This window comes from Haliaeetus albicilla, chromosome 26 (genome assembly GCF_947461875.1).
Source record: "Haliaeetus albicilla chromosome 26, bHalAlb1.1, whole genome shotgun sequence".
Lineage (NCBI taxonomy): Eukaryota > Metazoa > Chordata > Aves > Accipitriformes > Accipitridae > Haliaeetus > Haliaeetus albicilla.
The window spans coordinates 7,447,531-7,466,289 of record NC_091508.1 but is presented as its reverse complement, the minus strand read 5'-3'; the positions used below and the strand labels follow the sequence as shown (position 1 = coordinate 7,466,289).

The window sequence follows — 18,759 nt, the reverse complement described above, 5'->3', positions numbered from 1 at the left end:
TGAACTCTGCTATTCTGATTCAGCAAGACAAATACCCTGAAACCCTCAGCTGCACAATGTTTTGATGAACTGTATATGGCCTTTCTTTTTCTGGGCTATCCTTTCATATTTTACATTTCTCTTACTACTCACTTTAAAAATGTGGTATGTATATTTAAAAAGTAGAGTTGTTGATTGCTTAAGTTATTAGTAAGTGGCAAAGTTCTGGTTCCTTGTCCACTCTGGTACCAACTATTACAAATTAAAAATCATTGTTACAACATTCCTTACAGATCGTTTGAGTTAAATATGATGCGACTAGCAAGTATGGTGTTACTTGTTTAGATATTCAGATGATTCATATTTCCTTTCTGGCATCAATTGTTAAAATGCTGTAAGTTTTTTTGATTGAAAAAAATGTGGTTGTTAAATACAATGGCTGCTTTTAAAAGCAAATACGAGAGAATATTGAGAATTATTTCAATTAAAAACAAAGCTAAAGTATTATTTTTTTAAAAAAAGAAGACAGGGAAAATTACCTGAATAAGTATAAACCAGGTGGCCTGCATTTGGTCTCTGGCAGAATAGTTTGGGGTTTTTTTGTTTTGGTTGGAGAGTTAGTTGTAAGGAAGATATTAAAAGACAGCTAATATCAGCCCATCTAGTTGTGTGGAAGTAGGTCTTGGCAAGCAAACTCCATATTTTGGGATGAGGTTGGAGGTCCAGTTGATAAAGGTCACTGATGTATTTTTAAACTACTATAATATGTTTGATTTTTTTCAGTCAGTACATCTTAATTAATGGGATTACTACTAAGAACAAATAGAGGCCATATAAAATAGATTATATTTGACAGTAATCTCATCCTCTTTTGGAGCGTTATCAAACAGGGGCCCAGCAGGAATGTACTAATAGATCAATATTATTCTATAATCTTCCCATCACAGTATTTATTAGCACCACCTTTAAAGTTTCTTTGATAAAGTATCCATGAAGTATGCTGGAGACAGAAGGTATCTTGTTTAGCCAAGATGGCTTGTTAAACTGGCACAGGCAAATGTGCATTTTAATGTGACCAAATCTGTGGTTTGTACATCTGAGAAAAAAAACCAAAAACCAGGTCCTAGTTATTGCATGGGGGATTGTATCCTTAAAAGCTGTAGTTTGAAGAAAAGAAAAAGTCATGGAAAGTCTGGTGAGTAACAAGCTAAATGAGACCGTTGTGTGATGCTGTGGTAAAAGGGATAAGTCAGTGGTAATGAAAAATGCCAGTCAGCATGGTTTCCTGGAAAATATGTCTCTCCAGATAAACATAATCTTGTTTCATGTCTGAGTTTACTTGAGTGGTGTCTATAAATATGTACAAGAAGAGAAGATTTCTTATACCAAGGGACTTTTTTTTCGTAGGCAAAGATTTAATGAGATTTGCTGCCTGGAAGACAAAACAAGCCTGATCAAACTAGGAAAAAAAAAAAAAAAAGAAGTTACTATCACCACTTGAAGACTTTATATGAGTCATCTCAGTGAGATGTGCTAATCTGATCAGATACCTTTTGTGTAACCTCAGAAGAAACGGGTAAAAATGATGTGGTCTGTCCCGTGCAGGAGGGTCATGGCAGCTTTGACTTGCAGTGACTCCTTCCCGCTTCAAAAATCATCCAATTTTGCAATTCCAAGGTGAACTGTGTGTTGCATGGAATGGTGCGATCCCTCAGTCCTATAAATAGATGGGGCTTCATGCAGTGTGGAGTGGCTTTTTTTTCTGTGGACCTGGCATGATGGAGAAAGGAGACTTGACTCCGTGGTGCCAGCTCTGTAAATGTCTCCAACTTTGGGCTTCTGTGCAGAATCTGGCATTGTTGGAGGAGCTTGTTAGCCAGATGGTTCAGCCCCAGCAAGCTGTGGGGAAGGCGTGCATCTACAAGCCTGGAGTTCAATATCCTGCTGAGATAGATGTTCGTTTACCTTTCAAGTTCCCAGTAATATTCAGCACAAGCTCTGAGTTTGCATAGTGATCACATTTGCAGAATCTGTTTATTTCTAGAAGTGCATTTTATTTTTCTATGTAAAACTTAGTGCTGAGTCTGAGTTTGGTAAATGATATAATTTGTAACTATCATGATACGTAGAGCCCTATGTACGTACCATTCTGATTAGAAGGTGCAATGAATAGGTGTTTTTAAGTATGACTGGAAAGTATGTCCTAGATACACTAGGAAACAATCCTAAATAATAAATGTCAATCTTAGGATGCAAGCTTTCATGTCACTTCAGACTACATTGATTTTCCCTTCTCAATGTTGATCTCTTGCAAGTCCTTTTTCTTGGGAGAAAAAAAAAAGTCTTTTATTTATTTCCTCACCTATTTTGTCCTTTTCTTTCCCTAGTTACCCAGTGGGAGACTCTTCCATGCTGCAGCTGTTATCTCAGATGCTATGTACATCTTTGGTGGTACAGTGGACAATAACATTAGAAGTGGAGAAATGTACAGGTTCCAGGTAATTCACTGATAAATGTACTCAAACATCCACACAAATTCTGCATGAATCCTTCTGGCTCTGTCTCCAGACGCAGCAGAGTTTCTGGTTTGGCTCATCGTGAACTTGATGGCTTTCGTTTTGCATCCTTCCTGCAGGCAGCCTTTGCATTTCAGATTCAGCTGCCAAAGATTAATGTGTATATTTAAAAATCTCTTGAGAAATGTTATCTGGACAGACATTTTGGTAAGGCCAAGCTCTCCAGTGCCTTCTAAAGTCCTAACAGAGGTCATGACAACTTATTTTGACAAATTATTGAAAAATGTATCAGACAGGATTTGCCAGGATGATTAACTGAAAATTGACTGTTCCTCTTCATGTACTATCATGTTCAGGGTTCCTGGGCCAGAGCATTTTGTATTGGAGTTTTATCTTCGTGCAGCACTCCCACTTCCACCCCCGCAGTAACTATGGGAATTTTAAATTTTAAATTTCAAGATACTCACACCAGGTCAAATCCCTCCTTACACTCAAGGTTATTTTTATTGCGTGGGACCCTCAGACAAGTCCTGAGGGCAGGTGGGACTCCTAGCCACCAAATCCTGAAATCTGCAAGTTGTGGTGAGACATAATTCTTCCATGTTACTGTTATCTTTCATTACCCTCACCACAGAGGAAGCCCTTGCATGTGTTTGGTTTGCTTGTTATTTTCTGCTTTATATACTATACTGAGGTTGAGCTAATAAGAAAATCCAGTGCTAGTATATGTAACTACAGTGCTTTTGGATATAGCCATTTGAAATGAATTCTGTCTTCTGTGGGGTTTTATTTTTTTAGTTTTCTTGTTACCCTAAATGCACCCTACATGAAGATTATGGAAGGCTATGGGAAAACAGGCAGTTCAGTGACTTGGAGTTTGTTTTGGGAGAGGTGAGTAGAATTTATTGAAAAGCTGCCAACGGGGGTGTTACTGCATGTGTAGCATGTTTGCTGGGAAAAAGCAAATTGTACAATGATTGTGCCAGAAACCCTGGGAATGAAGTTTTAAGAGCAGCAACACTGGTGAAAATTATGTCTGTCTGGTTTAGTAAGTTACACTAATCCAGATGAATTTCTAAAGCTGCAAAGGAGAAGAAACTTCTAAACTGAGAAGATCTGTGCATTACTGAGACATAACCTGAATTTATCAGAGCACATTATATATAGTTGCAATATGAAAATGATACTAATGACCTTTGTACTCCGAGGTTCCAACTGCCTCCTGGAAAGAGTGGGTTAGGGGTTTGCAGATCCATGTGTCATTTCAAGACCCATTTTTAATTACTGAAATAAAATAGAATGAGAAAAAGCAGCACAGGGGAATGATTCTGTAGTAATGAAAACAATTACAAAATTTTAAAAAGAACATGTTTTCTGAAGAAAAACATGAGAAATTTGAACTTACCTGCATTCATTTTGCAAAAAAAAGTTATAAAACGCTTTGCAGAGATCAGATAACAGATCCTCAACAAGAGATGAAGTAGATTATGAAGAACAATAGCAAAAAAACACACTGTTGTTTTGAAAAGAGAAAATTAAACTGAAAATCAGATGCAACAATAAGAAGTAACGCCTGTGACACTGAACCTACGCAACAGCTTCCACTCAGTGAATGTAACAAAGACTGTTTCCAAATGGTGTTTGCCATTAGCCTTTAGGGAAAATAGATGTTGAATTTCATCTGTATGTGCAGAGCAGATGCAAGGTTGCCTTTGATTCTAACTTAAACTATAGGTATAGTAACCTGGAGTTCAGCCCAGGTTTTTACAACTTCTGCCATCTGCCACCATGACGTGATTTGGGAATAAAAGTTTAAAATGTATTCTTCCTTTGCCTTTGACAGAAGGAAGAACGAGTCCGAGGGCATACTGCAATTGTTACAGCTCGCTGCAAGTGGCTGAAAAAGAAAATCATACAGGCAAGGGAGAGGTTGAAACAGGTGAGTATTTTGGAAGAGTAATCTTATGGCAAGGTAGTGCTTATTCTGCCCAGTTTCGGAAATAATGTTGTCAGGAAAAAAATAGTATCTGCTGAGACAGATGTAGGACCAGAGCAGCATCTGATGCTAAGGTGCTCTTGAGCAAGTAAACTAAAGACAATAATTAGTATTAACATAGGCTAGTGTAACATGGAGGAGCCAAAGTTAATCCAGTTATCTGGATTTGGCGGTATGGTTCTTGGGAGCTCTCATAGCTGTCTAAGTTCTAATCTAAAACCCCTGAGGAGGTATGCGTACCCCTCCTTCTGGGGATGGTAAAAGCTGCATGTCATTGGGGATAGCCTGCCAGATTAGACAGATTAGAGGGAAGGCAGTGTTAAGGTTTTGAGGCTGGCTGTGTTCTCTTCACTTTAGTATTTACTGACTTTTTCCAGAGTTGAAGGTCTGGTGCCTCTGGTTCATTGTCTATTAATTTTAACTGCTTACAGCTTTTCAGCAGCAAACACTTATTGCTCTTGAGGAAGTGGTAGCACACAACCTGCAGTAAGACATATGGATGCCTCATTGCCCCTTAGTTAATTGCTTTGCCGTCCCACAGCCCTCCATCTTCACTGGAAAAGGCTGTGGGGAAAGGCTGTCAAAGTGGAACTTGAAAGTAACAGACTGGCTTAAAATGCTTCTGTGCAGCACTTTGAGCTCTGACTTTGCAAGGCAGGGGTCTGTGGAACCTGTTCCTACATCTTCCTTCTCCAAGGAGAGATGATGTTCCTGCTGAGGGCAGAAATGTGAGCTCAGTGGAATTCATTCCTCCCTTTTTCTGAGTTCCTGCTTTTGAGCTTTATCCAGGAGCTCACATTTGTTGTGATCCACGTTTGTCACAGAATATGGAACAGTAAGTCTAAGGCATATGAATTCCTTGTTATCTTGAAGATAAAAGAGATCTTGGGTCTTGAAGAATGTGCAGTCATGAGAATGATCTTTCCTTTGGTTTGATAGTAATGTGTGTGAGCTAACACAGCCTTGTTGCCATGTTTGAGTGTTTTTTCACTCTCATTAGAAATCAAAGCAAGATATTGAAGACGAGGGACATGCGACATGTCAGAAGGATGGGATTGGTGGGAATGTCAAGTTGTGCCGCCTGCAGCCACTACTGCAAGTGCCCATCCGAGAGGCTGAGGCGCAACCCTTCGAGGTGCTCATGCAGTTTCTGTATACAGATAAAATAAAATACCCTCGCAAAGGTAGGACAGCAGGATAAAAAAAAAAATACTAGCGACTGGGGAGCAAACATTTATTTTGATACAGAGCAGGATCAAGCATTTGCAGATGATCAATCCTGCTCTAAGCTCTTAATTACTTACCTGAGATTTTAAAAAAAAGCAGATTTCTATCAAAGCATACTATCAGCGCTTTGTTTTTTCCTAATTCTTTTCAAACATCAAGGAAAAGTAGGTTCTTGATCATTCCAAAAGGTGTAAAAAAAACCAACCAAACAAACAAAAATTTCATAGTATTTTGAACATTACTGTAGCCTGCCTGGAAGGACCATGTATCCTGGGTTGGCTTATTTCCTTTTTCTGGTATTGTTTTGATCCGTTGCAAACTGAGCCCACACAGAAAGGCAGAGCAAGCCAGTATTTATCATCTCTTCAAAATGCCAATCCAAAGGAATGCCTCAAGAAAGGAAAAATCCATTTGATACATTCATTGAAGATCCCTGAGTTAAAAATACTTGTAGGCTGGGAGATAATAGCCAGAGATCTCTCAGCTCCCACACAGCAAATCTAACTCATGGCCATGTTTGAGTGATGAGGTCTGTTGGGCTGTGGGAGTCAGACTGGATACCCAGGGGGGACTCCAGCTGGTGGGGCTGAGGAAGCCGCAGCTGCGTGGCACAGTCAGGTAAAGTGAGGTACATCTATCCTAATGCTGAAAGCTTTGCCTCAGTTTCAGTCCAGGATCTTTCCTTTCTATAAAAGATAATTCTCAGGAAAATAATGATTTGTATGCAGCTGTCCCACAGCTTTCCCGGCGAGGTGGCCTGCCTGAGAGCAAGCCTAATTAATGGGGACAAGGGAGCCTTCTCATTGGTGTCTGCTGATATTGCCAGAGCCCGCTCTCAGCCGATTCACTGATCCTCAGCATGCTCACTTCAGGACAGGATCAGACCAAGGAAAGGATTATTATACTGAGCTCTTCCCTTTGTTACAGGCTTCTTAGGCAGCCAGCTACCCTTCCCCCAGCCCATCAAATGTTCTGCCTGCAGCTTACCCTTCTGCTGGGATCCTCCAATGGCCCTGTCCTGACCATTTGTATTCCTAGTTGCTCCTCTCAGTTCAGAGAGCAGCACCTTGGGGATCCATCCAGAGGCTGAGCTAATAGAATTGAGCATGCTTATCAAATGGGATTTTCTGATTAGACACAGGGAAGGCACGTGACATGCGAGAAGGCTTTTCTCTATCCAAAAAGTAGTTACAGCAGATGGCCAGAGATCTCCTGTGAGGAGAGCAAAGGCTGTGGAGGATTATTCCTTGAGTTGGTGTCCCTGTAGCCCCATTGCAGTGGCTGTGAGGGTTCCCACTGCCCCTCTCTTACTTCATTCCTCTGTTATAGACCAGCCTCAGATCTGTACGTGCACAAGCACGGAGTGCCTTCATAAGGGTCTGTCAAAATCAGGGAGCTGGTTGCTAATACTGCAAAAAACCCAAGGACTTCGACATAGCTGTTAGCAGCACTTTGGAAAATTGGGCTGCTTCGGAGCTTGTCAGTGTTTTTAGAGACTTCACTTTGTTTTGAGGGTGTTAGAAAATAGTGATCCAGATTGTCACAAAATCTTTGTCCAAAAAATCTTTTGGGGTTGCTATTTCATGCCTCAATTTTGAAACTCCTTTTTTAGTATCAATTCAGATTTGTCTAACCAGCAATGGAATTTTTTTCTCCATAACAATCTTCCAGTTCCTGCACATTCTACCATTCCAAATGCTCGGGTTGATGTAAAAAGAACCCTACTTTGAGAAGGCTTCCTCTTTTTGTTCTGTGAGCTCTCCAGCGTTTTTCTTTCTCGTAATTTCAGGTCATGTGCAGGATGTGTTACTTATTATGGATGTATACAAACTAGCCTTAAACTTCAAGCTCTCTCGACTCGAACAGCTCTGCCTTCAATATATTGAAGCATCTGTAGATCTGCAGAATGTGCTTATTGTGTGTGAAAATGCTAACAAGCTTCAGCTGGATCAGCTAAAGGTAATCACATTTTGCATACAGGGTAACTGATAAGAAATAAAAAAAGAATATTTATGTAATTAAAGTTTTGCAAAAGCTATCAGCTGTTGCAAATTCAGTTCTTTCCTATAATTATAGTTGCTTGAGTATATGTTAGTGTGGATTGTCCTGCAGTTGCTCATGAATATTATGTAGGTTTTTTTCACTAAGTGTTTGATATTTTTTGCATATCTGCCCTGCAGGATGTAAAGGGCAGAGTGACTTTGGCTCTTCATCAATTCACTCTCACTGTAGCAAGATGGAACCAGTCCATTTTCTGGTCCCAGTGTTTTATATGGAGACTGCAAACAGGTTCTTTCACCTGGTCTGATGAAAAAACTAAATTCTGTTCTCATGCCTTTGATCTGAAAAACACTCTACTGAAAAAAAAAAATGTTTTCGCGATTCTCCGTCTCTGTGTAGTGGGTCAAGGGCTTCTAGGCATTTGCTGAAAGTCATGGTAGAGTCAATACCCCCAGGCTTCAGACCAGGATTTACTGTGATGGTCTGGTTCCCACCAACAGCAGCCAGAGCCAGTTCTGCGTAAAGCTGCAGAGAAGACAATCCTCCACCCCAAGTCCAAGAGTCAGTGCAAGATCATGCAATGCCTGTTTGAGCAGCCTGTGCCCATCAGTTGGCCATATAGCTGACAATTGCAAGCAGAGGGAGGCTAGAGAAACCAGTATGCACCAGCACTTCCTCAGGCACTCTTTATGCACTAGATTTGGGCAAAGGAAAAGCATCCAGGAGGACAACAGCAGAGTCAGCAGCAAGTATGTAAATGCTGGCACAGCCTTTGGTGTGTAGGACCATGATGCCATTAGCTGCCCAGAAGCTCAAGCAAATATCTCAGCATTGTGGATCTAGTGCCAATAATTTCAGATTAGCCAGCTACCTCCACCTGCCTCAGCTACCACACAGGGGCTCTTCCACACAACTCCATTTGGTCAGGATCACCCTGAGTTGGCATCCTGTCTTCTCAAGTGCGTGTTAGTCCTCGTGGGTAGGTGCCATCTGCAGAAGGCTGCTCTTTCTGGCATCCTAGTGACTGTTCAAAACATTTCACAGATGGGTCCTCAACAGATCCCTTTGGATCCCAGGTGAAATAACTTGCAGAAAATGGTCAGTAGTAATTATTCTTTGGGTGAATTTTTTACTCACCTTATGGTGAGCTGGTATAGATTATATTTTTTGCTTATTCAGGAGTCCTGAGGGAAAACCTTGGATCACACTGGCAAACAGCGTGCCGTTTTTTGTCACTTTAACTGTTTAGCATTAGGTCTGGTTCATTTGTCACCTTTCCACCACATTGATTTTTCTAGCAAGTTTGTCATACAAGAACCTACAAGAGCTCTTTCAGGCTGTTCGCAGCCTTTACAGAAAAGGTTAAGGCAGAATCCACACAAGGAAGTCCTGCAAAATATCTGTACTCTTAAAGGATAGTGTTAAGAGTTAAGGTCTCTTCACCCTTCTAATTAACTTCTGTATCTAATTGTATAAAGAATTATTATGAGATAGCAACCAATCTTGGTTAGCTCCGTGAGGTTTTTGGCATCTCCCGAGATTCCTGTTTTAGAAAGCTTCAGAGCAGCTAGATGGGAGACAATCTTTTCCTTGTTATTATTTCTTAGTCATGTTTTTCTAGATGCTTAGAATTGTCCTGAATTTCCTGTTCAAGTAGGAGCCTAAGTGGTCACCTAAAAAAGAGGTCATTGTTTGATAGTTTCAGCTGCAGGATCCAGGTGGAGGGTCATAAGAAAAGGATGGCTGTTTACATGTGTGACATGGTAACATTTATGTGATGCTGGAGGGTGACTTCATACAGTAAACCATAATTTTTTAATTAATATTGGGTTTTTTTAAGGAACATTGCCTGAACTTTGTGGTGAAGGAATCACATTTTAATCAGGTAATAATGATGAAGGAATTTGAGCATCTTTCTTCATCCCTCATAGTGGAGATTGTACGGAGAAAACAGCAACCTCCTGTTCGAACACATTCCGATCAGCCACTTGACATTGGTAACTTTTATGCTTTATAATTAGTTGTGCTATTTTTGCATTGCTAATGGTTTGTTTAGTCTAGCAAACAGCGTAGGAAGTAGACCACTGCAGACCACTGATTGTCCAGTTGGTATAACTGCACTTAGGCTGTTTCCCAGACTAAGACAGGGCATGCCCGTTCTTTTTCCAGTGAGCTTCAATCAGAACAGTATCCCCATCAAAATACACGAGAGGTCATGTTAAATATAGTTGTGTTCTTCTTGCAATAAAATATCCTGATTCTTTGAGAAGATAAATAACCTGCACTAATGGTCATGCCTTTCATTTTCATTCTGTGATTGTGCTGGAAGGAGAAGATTTGATTTACAATTCTATTACAGAATTCATCAAGGACTGATCCAGGACTAGTCTTATTCAAGATTTTATCAGCCTGACACACAAGAAAAGGAATGTAACAGTGAAATTTGCTGAGGCCACAAAGTTCAGAGGCATTGCCAGTGTTGATTTGGAATACTGCACAAAAATAATTGGGGACTGGAGAGAAAGATGGGGAAGCCAGTCCTGGAAGGTCAAGTAGAAAGCCTTTGGCTGGCATTTGTCCCAGGGAGAAGAGAGGTGCACCATGCACTGTCCAGGAAGATGGCATAGCCAGCTTCTGTATCCAGAGCTGGAATGGTACAAGATACCCAAACATCAAAAAATTGAAAGATGAACTTTGAAATTATGAGTGAATTTGGATCAGACTTGTGTGTGCTCTATTTTGCAGTTATTGTATATTTTAAAAGGTTAATTAAAATGTTGGATAAAAGAAGCCTTTATTGAGGATTTGGGAAAGCTTTTTCATGAAGAAACGAAATTTTATATTCCTGGTGGTTGGAAATAATGAAAAGAAAAGGGTGGGGAAAAGTCAGATTTCTTTATCTATAGAGAACACCTTTCAGCACAGCCACTGCCAGTGTTTGCTGTCAGCAGTTTGAAAGCAGAGCTGCCAGGTTTGTTCCTGGGATGGGCAGTAGGTAATGGATTGTGATGGGGAAGGATGAAGCTCATTTTGCTCCAGGATTATGAGGAAGGGCCTACCTCAAACTCACCTCAAGGGTCCCTAAGGCAAGAGGGGCTGGAGCTATGGCTTGGCCATATATTAGTTTGGTAGTACCTGCTCACCTGGAACTATCATGTCTTTAACTATTTCATTACCTTAACTTTCAGGAACATCTTTAATTCAGGACATGAAGGCTTACCTAGAAGGAGCCGGGACTGAATTCTGTGATATCATCCTTCTCTTAGATGGCCACCCACGGCCAGCCCATAAAGCAATCCTAGCAGCCCGCTCCAGGTGAGTTGCTGTTTACTAAAACTGTAACAAATACTGTATGTGTAAAATGTAGTGCTGTGCAATCTGTGGGTCAGCTTGCATTTTTTAGAAGGCAGGGAGGAACTTTGTATCCCCATGAAGTGTAAGATGCAGCTTTGCTCAATGAGTGTAATAAGCCTTTAAGCAACGGTGATTAAATATTTTTTGTCAATTTGATACCCAGCAGGGAAAGGTAGGAGGAAATTAAAACTGTAGAGATTCTCTAGAGGATGTGTAAGAAGCTGCACTGCAAGACAAAGAATTTGTAAAATCACAGGAAGGGAAAAAGGGTGTAAAACATAAGGCGGTTTCAGTGAAGTGGAAAGCAACAGATGTCCACTGAGGTCAGAAAGAGTCTTCTGATGGTGAACATCCATTTTGAATCACATGAAACTTGAATCTCTTTCTCACTTGCTGATATTTAAGACTGGGTATGAATAAGCGTAACAAAAAATGGTGCATAACAGAGACTAGATTGTTCCCATGCTTTGTTGCAGAGGCAAGTAGTTCACCCTTCTGAAGATGGGTACTATTATCCCTCCTCAGTATGTGGGTGAAGTGGGTTTCTCCTTCGCTTGTGTGTTCTGTGTACCTGCACCTTTGTGTTCTGCCAAACCTTAAGTGTTCACATCAAATTTCTATTTCAAATACTGTCACAATTTTTTTCCAGTCCCAGTAATAATATTCAGTATTAGTTACCGAGGTATTTTACCAGAAGCATTTCACAGCTCTTAAAACAGCCCTGCATGATTGGCAGCCTGTAGATACCAAGGAAATTCATAATGCTTTAAGCTCTCTACTGTGTCTTATGCAAATTAGATGAAAATCAAAGCACCATGTGTCCTAATTTTCTAGAAAAAGAGACAAATTTCAGGTAGTGCTGATGAAAATTGGGGGGATTATATTTGGAGTTCTCTCACAGGCAGACATATATGAAACAATAACTTAGCAGTGTTTTTGCCCAGGTTGTCACCTGAATTTGCTTCTTTGAAAGCTGCAGTGCTTAACAGCAGCCTTTGAACAATACTGCGTTAAACCATCTGTCTGCAGAACGTGTTAAATTAGTTTTATTTCCTTTTCCAGTTACTTTGAAGCCATGTTCCGTTCCTTTATGCCGGAAGATGGGCAAGTGAATATTTCTATAGGTGAAATGGTTCCCAGCAAGCAAGCATTTGAATCTATGCTTAGATACATTTATTATGGAGAAGTAAACATGCCTCCTGAAGACTCCCTGTATCCTTAAATCTAAAGTAATTGAAGCATCTGTCTAAAGTGTATGTACAGCAGCTCACCTTCCTTTTGCTCTAGATTGCCAGGCACAACTTGGGAGGATTATTGTCAGGGTCGCATTAACAGGCACTCCATTTTAACTTCTGTCATTGACCTGCATTTACAATCGGTGCCATTACCTTTGCTTTACCTTTTTTTCCTTAATGAGATTAATAGCTATCTCTTTGCTGCACCTTACTATTACGGCTTCTCCAACAACAGACTACAAGCCTATTGTAAGCAGAATTTAGAAATGAATGTCACAGTGGAGAATGTACTCCAGGTAACTGTCCTCAAGCACTTTGAGTAGTCGCTGGACTGAGATACAGGAAAGCCAAAGGGTCTAGTCAAGTGGGTACCCCCAGTGCCAGGTTCACTGAGTTGCTTCCAAACTGACATCCACTGAGACTGCACAAACCCTTTTAATAGTGGTCCTGTGTGGTTTAACACATAGGTAGGAGTGCAGCCTTCAGCAGCTTTGCTTCCTTATCTGCTTTTTGTGTCACTAGTGCTCCTGTGCTGAAGTGTTTAGCAGATATGGCTCAACTAGCCAACAGGATGTTCCTCTTGAACTCCTCATCCCCCATTGTAGACCAGTGTTTCTAAAGGTCTTTTTAAGATGTACCATGTGCCGCTGAGCACTCGTCTACCGGAGAAGGGTTTGGAGTTGTTTGTACCAGGGCAAACAGTGATGTGCAGGTGACATCAGTCTTGTTTTATCAGTAATGCTGACAGGATCTGGCAATGAAGTTTAAGCTAACAAAAAAATATTCTGTGATAAGAGGGCCTACAATGCCATCTACTAGGTAGGCAGACCAAATCCTCTGCAACACGAGCAGAATCATTTCTAGTGTTAACTGCTTTTGGCTCTTGCCAGTCTCACTGGGGCACGTCAGGGAACCTGGCTCTGAAACAGATCTGCAGTTTCCTACTGGTTATCTCCTGAGGACTCCATACATTTTAAATCCAAGGCTTATTTTTGAATAGTTCAGAAAAGATTCAGCTTTGTAATGAAAAATTGAGATGTTTCCCTAGCTCAGAGGAATTGCCTCCTCTGAGTCAGAACAGTGTTTGTGCACTGTACATCTGAGCTATGCAGAAGGAAAATCACATTGTTGCTTTTGCTCTAGATTTTAGAGGCAGCTGACAAGACCCAAGCCCTGGACATGAAGAGGCACTGCCTGCACATCATTGTTCACCAGTTCACCAAGGTTGGTTGCATCTTTTCTGGGGCTTTTGAGAGCTGCTGTCCTCTTTCACTGCGTTGGTTAAAGACACATTAATACAGGAATCCATTTCATTCTTTCTCATGTGAGACAGCTGAGAGCTGGCTGCGTGTTACTGACACTCACTGACAAGTCCGCTAGGCATACTTTTCACACCAAAAATAAAGACTAGAACAGCCTAGTCTGGAAATGTGAAGACCTTCCAAAACAGAAGTTACCCAGAATTGCTTCCATTTCCACTTGTTCCAGCTGCTAATTTTGTGCCATGCCATCGTTGGGTTCTCATGTGTATATCAAGATGTTTGTTATGTATTGCGGGCACAAATCTCTCTTTCACTAGCAGTTACGAATGTGCTGTTCAGATTTCTCTTGAAGTATTCTCTGTCATAGATGTTATATTGTCATGTGCTCAAAAGGTAAATTACTGTGTCCTGGCTGGGCTTTCTGTAGTTTCCATGTTTTGATATGTGGGATGATGCATTAATGATAGGAAAGGTCAAGAGCCTGATGTGCTGATATTTCTGTCCTCACTCAAGAGAACAAGGGTATTGTCGTTTAGTTGTTCCTATGAAATATGATCCCTCCATGAAAGTTTCCCAGCATGTCACCAGTTCATTGCACAACTTATTAGCATTGTTGAAATTGGTACGTAAATCATAGGAATTGGGATTTCTGGATGCTGCACACTGATTGATAATAATTCCCTAGTTAGTATTCAGGTAGCTCGCTCTCTTTATATATTTAAGCTCACAATTCTCCTGCTGCTGCCTATGGGTAAGGAAAGCACTGCTAAGTCCAGTTTGTATCTAGAGATGAGACAGAGGGAGGTATTTGGGTTCTTTATTAAATGCCTAAGTTGCCCAAGCATGATGCATTTTACATTCAGAAATAACTGAAAATGCATAAAAAGCTTTGAAAGTGGAGCTAGCATCCAGGAATCGCACTCCCAATGGATAGTCCCCAGCATGAGGTTACAGCCCCTGCCTTGATCTTAACGTATCTTCTTCTGGCCTCATGAATCCTGCAGAGTGGCCCAGCTTCAGCAGGGGATGGAGAATGGTCCCACTGCGGGTTACAGGATAGCCTGGTGGTTGGGACACCTCCTGGGGTTTGGGGTCAATGCATTGCAGTCCCCGAGAGCTGAAATCTCATGGTCTCAACTTCCCAGTGGAGGCCACAGGAAGACAAACAGGTTGGCACGATTCTCACCAGAACATACTGGGGGGAAATGAACATTGCAACATTTCAGAAAAAGAGATTTGAACTGGAGGGAGTTACTCAATTGTACTCCACTAACCAGAATATGTAGAAATGTTTTATATTTAAACTGTTGACTGTTAAAACAGTTTTCATCAAAATGTGGCTGGAAGACTGTCAAGCAGATGTGCACTAAGAAATCTTAATTATGCAATGTTTTTCTTTGGCCTGAGAGGTTTCAGTGTGTGATTTTTGGCCCAGCACTGGGTGACTCTATGTGTGGCTGGGCACAAATGCTTGCCATTCTGCTCCCTGGCAAGCCACAGGCTCTGAAGGGTGATTTGTTCTAGCTGCACAAGTCCGGTGGGTCATCAGGGCTTAGACAGGCCGGGTGTATGGCCGTTGGGATCTCCTGTTCTTCTAGTTTTGATTAATGCTGTTCTTGATTCGGACTGTTAAGGAGTTTTCCCCACAGTGAGAACATTAATTGAAGAGCTGTTCCCAGAGGTTCCTTAGTTTGGGCAATGTGTTTTTAGGCTTTTGTGTGTCAGTATTGTGCAAAAGCCCTAATAAAACTGCTGTTCTGAAGCATTCGTACTGACACCCTGATCTGTTCCTCCGCAGTGCGTGCCTTAGTGCAGGGGCAGGATTCCCACCAGTGTTATGGGGGTCTCTTTCCCTTCCAGTCCTCGCGGACCCTTATTTTGGGGTTATTACTTCAAGCACGTCCTGAGCTCTTTCTGAAAGTGTACTCAGCTATTTCTTTCCTGGGTTTCAAAATATGCTTGGGACATCTTTATTCTTTATCACAGTCAAGCTTCTTAGAATGAGGTGATGATATTTTATTAGATCAGTTAATACAGGTTGGGTAAGAGGACAGGCTTTTAGGCAGAGTCTGCCTTCAAGGCTGGGCATGTATGTTAATAACTAGAAAGAAGGATTACTGGCTCGTTACTATGAGGTTGTGGAGAAGGAAGGAATGTGTAGAGCTCCTTTTTGATAACAGTTGAGCTTCTGAACAGTCTAAGAGCATAAAGTTTGTTGTAGATTCTCATATATCTGACATGGTGATGATTTTTGTTGGCTAGTGCTCCAGTGACCTGCTTTGACTGCAGGAGGCATGCCAGCAAAATCAGCAGGGACACTAAGCACAACCCTTCCTTAGGAGCACACAGGAGTGAAGAGATCAGGTCCTAAGTTGTGTTCTCAGTAGAAACACACAGACTTCAAGTTCAGGGCTGTGCTGGTCCCCAACTTTGCTTTCAGGAGAGTGCTTAATTGGCATCCATTAGCAGTAGAGTTGTCAATATAAACAGTAATTACACTCCTTTCTCAGAGAGGCAGTGCTGGGGTCAGCATTTCTGCTGTTCTCCATTCCCATCCCCTCCATGCAGCAGTCTGAAATTGGGTTATAAGCGCAGGAAGTCATGACTGGAGGCCCCGTGGGCCATCCTCTGCAGCCCAGCTCCACGACTGTGATTTCACACCATACATGCCCAGCCTTTGACTTGCCTGACCTGCCTGTTTCACATGGGGTGGCAGGGGTAAAACAGTGATACATCAGCTATGATTTGGGGAGGGTTTTAATTTCTTTCTGTTTTTTCTGTTGTGTTTTTCTTTTCCTTGAAGGTCTCCAAGTTGCCAAATCTCCGCTCCCTAAGTCAGCTACTCCTTCTTGACATCATAGAGTCATTAGCTAACCACATATCAGACAAGCAGTGCGCAGAGCTGGGCTCAGACATATGACATGCTTTGGTAATCGAACTTCTCATTTGTTCCTCAAAAAAACTAGAATTTTACAGCTGCCTCTCTTTTTTACCATTCTACACTGAGCTGTTCAGAGTATCTACGCAATGTAACAGGCGGCCCAGAGAAGCATGGACAGCTGACTTGCTCTCCCGTGGATTTGCTCGGTTTGTACCTTTGTGGAGAAGGGTTTGGTCTCTGTTACGCAACTGTAAAATTGAAACCATTACAGGAAAGAATTTATTCCACATGGTTTGGGGAGTAACTAAGTTCAGAATCAAGCCCGTTATTACTTTTATACTGTAAAAGAAAGCAGTCATGAGTAAGAGAATCATTAATACTTTGAAACACAATAAAGAATACTATTTAAAGAACTTGAGCTGACACAGCCAGGGGCTGTAAGGAGAAGTCAGATAAAACAAAACTGGAAACAGAGAGCATGGTGTTTGCAGTGAGGCTGACCGTTGGACCAGAATGTAGTGACTTTTCAGAGACTCCATGGCATGGATTAAAAGATAAGCCCTCTTGCAACTGCCTGGATTGGTGGGCTGTGGGAAGTCCAGACCTGTGCTCTGCAGCAGGTCAGACTAGAAGATTACAGGGTCCTTTCTGACCATCAAATCCATTAATCCTGTCTTGCTAAGCTTTTCTAAATCAATTTATTAATAAAGAGTTAACATCTTCTCCTGGCATTTCATGATTGACTTGGCTTTCATTTTGGAAAAAATTAAGCAAGAAGAGCTCCGAGCTTGATGAAGGTCACTTTGTTAAAAATAAGTGTGCTACATCTTGTTACTAATTTTATGCTGAAGTGTCTTCGTTAGTCATTGCCTTTGCAGGAAGGTGAATGAAGGCAGAGCGCCCTTCCCAGCCAGTTCAGAAGCAGCTGCTGTTCCCTCCCGGTTGCAGCTCCCCAGCTCCCCGCTGCGCTGGATGCTTCCCACACTGCAGAGGGGAGAGGAGCTTTACCTCTTGCTGGCTGCTGAATGATGCAGCTTGGTTGGGGAGCATCAGAGATCAGCTGGTGTTCGTGAAGTATCAGAACTGCTCCCCAGTCCTGCTGAGAGCCACCAAGGCAGCCCAGAGGAGAGAGTGACACAGAAGCTGAGAATCAAAATCTTGTCCTGCCTTAAGCTGCACTGGTTCGCAGAGGTGAAGCAGAAGGCAGTGCTGATGTGGTGCTGCTTTCTGCTTGGCTCTCAGGAATGGCAAGAGCTGGCTTGAGCTGGAGCCGTGGAAGATCCTTCCTGAGAAGCACAGCTGCCCAGCTCCTGTGTTTCCAGTCTTGCGGCCATAATTTTTAATTCAGGCCAGTAAAGTGTTCCTGGTGCAGTACGAGTTGTGAGCTCCTGTTCAGCATCCTGTAGCATGGCGTGCATGTGCATGCTTCAGTATGCTGAGGGCCTTGCAGTCTCTGTGAAACGGAGAATCTGTGATTTCATTTAATACAAGGGAGGTGCTTTAGGGACCACTCGATCTGTCTTGCAGCTGATGGCTTGCTCAGGTGAGTCAGACCAGAGGTGGCAGAGGCATCAGAGCCAAGGGCTCATTTTCAACCAGAGGGATTATTTCCAGATGCCTCACAGGTAATGAAGTCTCTTGTTGGAGGTCATGTTAATTGTACCAACAGTCTGCACGTTCCCTGGGAAACCAGAAGATCTGCAAATGGAGAAAGTTTATACGCTACAACTTGTAAGAATACTACAAGTTATTTTCAGCAATGCTGAATCCGCTAGAGGACACCCATTTCCCAAACATGTGCAGCCTTGTTCCCAGTAAGGAAGAACAGCCTGATTGCAACCATGCCATAACCAGCCCCTTTGACTCCATTTTCTCGAACTGTTTGGTGTTTGGAGCTTACCCCTGAGCCCATCTGCAAGGGAGTGTGCAGCCTCTGTACCCTCTGAGCTGGGGCACTGTGGGCGTCCTTGCTTTGGAGATGGTTTTGGCTTAGTCCCGGCTCTAGTGACCGTAGTGCTCGGTCAGAGTTGCATTGCGTCAGTGAGATTTATTGTCTGAAAAATTGCGGTCTATGGCACTGTTACGTTGTCATGATTTGCCTCTGGGCTGCTGTTGTGCAGTGTGCTAGGACTGTGCACCCCTCCAAGAGAGGAGACAGGGACCTGTCCAGCAGGGGCCTGAGCTGTCCCCCCCTGCACCTGGGAGCACAGTGGGGGCTGTGGTGGGTCCCTGTGCGGTTTGGCCCTGTGGGCCTGGGCTGGGTCTCGGGAGAAGGAGGGAAGAGAAGTGCCAGGGCTGTTCGGGGGGA

The 18,759-nt window shown here is 42.2% G+C and overlaps 1 protein-coding gene across 2 annotated transcripts in view; it reads left to right on the top strand.

Moving 5' to 3' along the window:
- Positions 1-17,182, top strand: part of LZTR1 (leucine zipper like post translational regulator 1) — a 38,158-nt gene extending 20,976 nt beyond the window's left edge. For both annotated transcript variants that reach the window (XM_069771681.1, XM_069771682.1), the window contains 11 exons: positions 2,367-2,477; positions 3,294-3,386; positions 4,339-4,434; positions 5,492-5,675; positions 7,508-7,677; positions 9,560-9,716; positions 10,908-11,034; positions 12,136-12,285; positions 12,499-12,604; positions 13,452-13,532; positions 16,374-17,182. In XM_069771681.1, coding sequence (XP_069627782.1) covers positions 2,367-2,477; positions 3,294-3,386; positions 4,339-4,434; positions 5,492-5,675; positions 7,508-7,677; positions 9,560-9,716; positions 10,908-11,034; positions 12,136-12,285; positions 12,499-12,604; positions 13,452-13,532; positions 16,374-16,490 — 1,392 coding nt within the window. In that variant the 3' untranslated portion in view covers positions 16,491-17,182. The remainder of the gene's footprint in view (positions 1-2,366; positions 2,478-3,293; positions 3,387-4,338; positions 4,435-5,491; positions 5,676-7,507; positions 7,678-9,559; positions 9,717-10,907; positions 11,035-12,135; positions 12,286-12,498; positions 12,605-13,451; positions 13,533-16,373) is intronic.
- The last annotated feature ends 1,577 nt before the right edge of the window (positions 17,183-18,759 follow it).